The sequence below is a fragment of the Myotis davidii genome, unplaced genomic scaffold, assembly GCF_000327345.1.
Source record: "Myotis davidii unplaced genomic scaffold, ASM32734v1 scaffold370, whole genome shotgun sequence".
NCBI classification, from domain to species: domain Eukaryota; kingdom Metazoa; phylum Chordata; class Mammalia; order Chiroptera; family Vespertilionidae; genus Myotis; species Myotis davidii.
Genome location: NW_006288615.1, coordinates 14473607 through 14477915, shown reverse-complemented (window position 1 = coordinate 14477915; position 4309 = coordinate 14473607). Strand labels below are relative to the sequence as shown.

The 4309-nt window shown below is 56.8% G+C and overlaps 1 protein-coding gene across 1 annotated transcript in view; it reads right to left on the bottom strand.

Moving 5' to 3' along the window:
• EVX2 (even-skipped homeobox 2) overlaps positions 1–2928 on the bottom strand; it is a 22610-nt gene extending 19682 nt beyond the window's left edge. The window contains 4 exon segments of the mRNA XM_006779468.1: positions 28–134; positions 1403–1522; positions 1524–1585; positions 2502–2928. Of these exon segments, the coding sequence (XP_006779531.1) occupies positions 28–134; positions 1403–1522; positions 1524–1585; positions 2502–2928 (716 nt within the window).
• Between the last annotated feature and the right edge of the window lie 1381 nt (positions 2929–4309).

Genomic DNA, 4309 nt, shown 5'->3' with positions numbered 1-4309 from the left:
GAGGACCCAGCAGGAGGAGGAACTCACCTGTCCTGGCCGCTGGCAGGGGCTGGACCTGCAGGACTGTCCTTGTCCTTCTTCCCATTCAGTTTCTCCACTTTTCGCCACTTTGCCCGGCGATTCTGGAACCACACCTGCAGGGAGAGCCGCAGGGCGGCCCGCGTTAGGAAGCGCCCCGCCCGCGCCCGCGCCCGCGCCCCGGGCCTCCCCGCCCCTCGGGGCCTCCGAAAGACCTGGCCTGTTCCCCTCTGACCCGACCCAGCGCCCAGTCCCCTGCCCTCCCCGCTGGGACCGAGCGGGTGGCCCAGTGGACGGCGGGGCACACCCTCCTCTACAAAAAGACTCTCCTACGCTGGGTCCGACTGCTGCAGCCCCTCGGGCTTCTGCTCCCTGACTTTCTGCTCCGTTTTCTCGTCCCAACGCCACCCTCCCACTCCGCCCCACCGCTCGCCGGCGCCTGGCGCTCAGCCCCAGCATGTGCACCGCCCGGGCAGGGAGGCGGCGGCTGCAGCTTGGGGAAAAGGCCGCCGCTCCCGGTGCCGAGTCCTCTGAGCTACCGGAGCCTGCCCGTGGGGTCACTGGTTCGATTTTGATGTTGAAGGGATGATTTTGTTGGGAGCATTTGCCTCCAATGAGTGGTGGGAATAACTTCCTCTTAAACTGGGAAGGGGACTTTTCTATGCCCTCGAAACCCGGTTTCTAATGAAGACATCATCCCCTAACTTAAAGAAAGTCGGAGGAAACCGAAGGGAGATCTCCACACCCCTTGCCTGCCCCGTGGAGTTTCCCGTTTCCTTTTTCCAGAGAGTCGGATCCTCCGTGAAGTATTCACCAAGTCGCCCAACCTCCCGTCTATCTCGCTCTCGGTCGTATAATAAAACTAGTCACCTAAAATGTGTAAATAAGGACAAGTTCATTGCGTTGTCTCTCCAGGGGGTTGTCCTTTCCTGTTGCCCCGGGGGAAAAAATACTTAGAAATACTTTTTTTAAAACCCAATCGGTTTTTAAAATACAGTATCATTTTCTCTGTGTTGTAACGATTTCTATGGGAAATGAATGTCCGAGATCAGAAGCAAATGAAAAGTTCCACGTCTGGTTCCTACCAGAGGAACAAAGCCCAGCCTGCTCCGCCGCCACAGGGGAAGTGGAGTCATGGCCATGGGCACCGGGACCCGGGCGAACGGGCGAACGTCTGCGGCCTCGGCTCCGCCATTCAGGCCCTTCCCAGGTCAGCCAGGCCCACCAACCCTTCGGATTTGGGAAATAAACATGCCGATTCCTTTGGTGACTCTCCCTCGCGGGTTTTCAGGCCCAGCTAAATCTAGCCCCCCAGAAAGGAGACACAAACATCCACCCAGACACCCCCGGGAGGCCAGAGCCAGGCGCGTGCTGGGATCCGTACCTTGATGGTGGTTTCGGGCAGGTTAAGCGCAGCGGCCAGCTCGCACCGGCGGGGCCGTGACACGTAGTTCTCCCGGTAGAACTCCTTCTCCAGGCGCGCGATCTGTTCGCGGGTGAACGCTGCCGAGGCCGGAGCCCGACGAGGACGTCGTGGTGCCCCCGGCGGATCCGCTCTCCGCGTACCCTGGCAAACGAACGGCCGACAGCGCATGAGTCACTGTAGGGCCACGATCCCCTCGCTGGGGCTGGGCGCGGCTGGGGGAAGCCGCGAGAGCCGGGCGAGGCGCTGCCTGAATTGATGGGGTCTGTCATGCTTACAAATTGCTGCCGTTAATGGAATCAATAAAGTTTGGGGAGCACTTCATAACCAAATAATAAGAACTCAATTAGGGTGATTTTAAAAAAAATATAATAATTGGAAATTTTCAACTCTGGGAAAATTGGCCAAGGGAAAATGCCCACATCCAGGCGCAGTTTGGGAAGCTCTGGGTTGGCCATGGTCTGGGGACCACCGGGCAGCTTTCTGTGCGGCCTCTAACCCTTCTTGGACGGTTTTTGGCGTTTGTTTAAAATTTTAAGATTTGAAAGCCAGCAGCCGCTCAAACCGGAACCATGAGGGGGTGGATCTTACTTTTCCACTCTTTTTCTCCCGCTGACCCAAGCGGGTCTCCCAAAGGCGCCCGGCGAGGCTCCCCCCGACTTACTCAGAATGCCCCCTCCACTGGGCCTTGGGAGCTCAGAGCAGAGGAGACCAGAGCAGCCGCTCAGTGCACTCTTCCCTAGCCTAGCGGACTCGCGGCTGGCTAGGGGTGGGTCGGCGCGCACCGGCTTTAGAGCCGGGCGCAGGAACGTTTTCTCCGGCTTGGCTCGGGAGCCGGGGCAGGCCGTCAGGCGGGCCTGGAGCCTCAGGCCTGCGCCTCTTGGCGACACTCAATGATCAGAGCCCGAGGGCACGGTCTCCCGCAGGCGTCCCGCCCCTGCTAGAGCGGGCGAGCTGCCGCTTGCTGCGGGGGGGAGCAAAGGGGCAAAGTCACGGGGAAGGGCAGGCAGCAGCCCCGGAGGAACAGGGAGGATGGGACTGGAGAGCGCGGCGCGGTTACCTTTGCCATTGTTTTCCTTAAGCGGCGCGGCGCCGAGGCCGCCGGGGGAGCGCAGAGCGGAGCAGCCCACCTCCACGTCGCTGCTCATGTCCGCCTCGGCGGCCGCCTCGGAATAATGGCCCGGCTTTTTGCGGCCCTCCGCGGCCGAGGCGATTTCGGAGGAGACGGTGCTTTCGCTGCCCGGGTGCTGCAGGTTGAACAAAGTGTCTATTTCGAATTTGCCCTTGGCAGGGAGATCTCCCAGAGAGCTGTGCAGGGGGGCGGACGGCAGGCGCGGGCTAAGGCGAGCCGGGTGCTGCGAATTTTCCAGGGCCTCGAGTACAGCATTGCCAGCCGAGTCGGACAAATTGGAGAACCTCTTGCCGGCCGTGGGGCTGTGCAGCCCTCTCTCCATCAGAATCATCTCTTTTCTTATTCTTTCCATCATCTCAGCTTTCTGAAAAATGTCACAGTGGTCCGGCTGTCCCGTCCTAATGATGGGCTGCGCCTAGGGCTAATTCTCATTCAGCCCCAGCGAGCGCCTCTAGATATTATTATCTCTTTTGGAGGGAGGCAGAAAAATTGTGGAATGCCAGAGCGAGGGAATGACTGGTCAAAATGACCCATACATCCTTCCGAGCCCAAGATGTCATTCATCAAAAAGTAGCGCTCGCTCGTCATTAAGGTACGAATGACGCCGTTCGAATAATCATTTATTGTAACAGGTTTATAAGCAAATAAATACACGCTCCTGTCAGTGGGTAATGAAGGCAGCTTCGGAGCAGACAAATAGATCCAGGTAGGAGGCTTGAAAAGACAAGAAGTGAGGAGGAAGGCTCCGGTCCTTTGCCCGTTCAGAGCCGGTTCTGCTCGCCCGGGGGTTTGGCCTCGGGGGTGAAATTGACAGTCTGATTAATAGAGCGCTCCGCGGCACATTTCCCCCTTCATTTAGGGGCATCATTACGCTCTCAGTTTGCTGGGTTGCCCCTTAGGTCCTAATCATGCAGCGCCTTCCTCATTTTTCCTCGGACACAGATACGTGTTAAATAATAGATAATGCTTTGATTTTTCCAGAGTAGATCGTCGTAGGGAAGCTTCTTTTTTTTTTTTTTTTCAACATTTACAATTGGGAGGGGGTGAGGGGTGGACAAGGGGGAGGATGTAGGAAGAGTTGCGTAAGGAGAAGACCTTGCGCTCCTGTCTGGATTACTTATCTTTTGAATTTCAGAACGAAATATGTCTTTTATTTAACAAATAGGACGCCGACTTCTCTCTCTCCCCCACTTCGCCTCAGCCAGGCTGCTCTTCTCCTTCCCAGGAGAGAGAGAGAGAGAGAGAGAGAGAGAGAGAGAGAGAGAGATCTTGTAGACTTTTGAAAGCAGTTTAGTGCTACGTGGCTGGGGAGGTGCGCTGGGCCCGCGCCTCCAAACGGAAATCATTAGGTCCTCTCTGATTTTTAACACCGTTTGCAGAGTGAGCTCTGAACTTGAAGTCCCAGGTTTTTTGCTTTTATAATCTTGCTGATGGATAGGCTTCTCGCCTACGGGTTTTTCCCTGGGGGAAATGAACTCTGCTGGACGATTTCATAGCAGAATTCGACAGCTAACTTAAAACGCAGTCGCGATTTACAGCGCCATATGGGCCGCCCCAAATCCACTTTTTACGTTGCCAGCTTTCCCCTTCCCTCTTCAAATCAAATTGTTTGTGGCTAAGTTGCCTGGTCTCGAGGTCAAACGGGGCCAAGAAGAGGGCCTTTCCCCCACACCGTCCCGCTGCCCTCTCTTCCCTACTCAGCTCTCCTTTTTCCTTCCTCCCGCCCCCCACCCCGG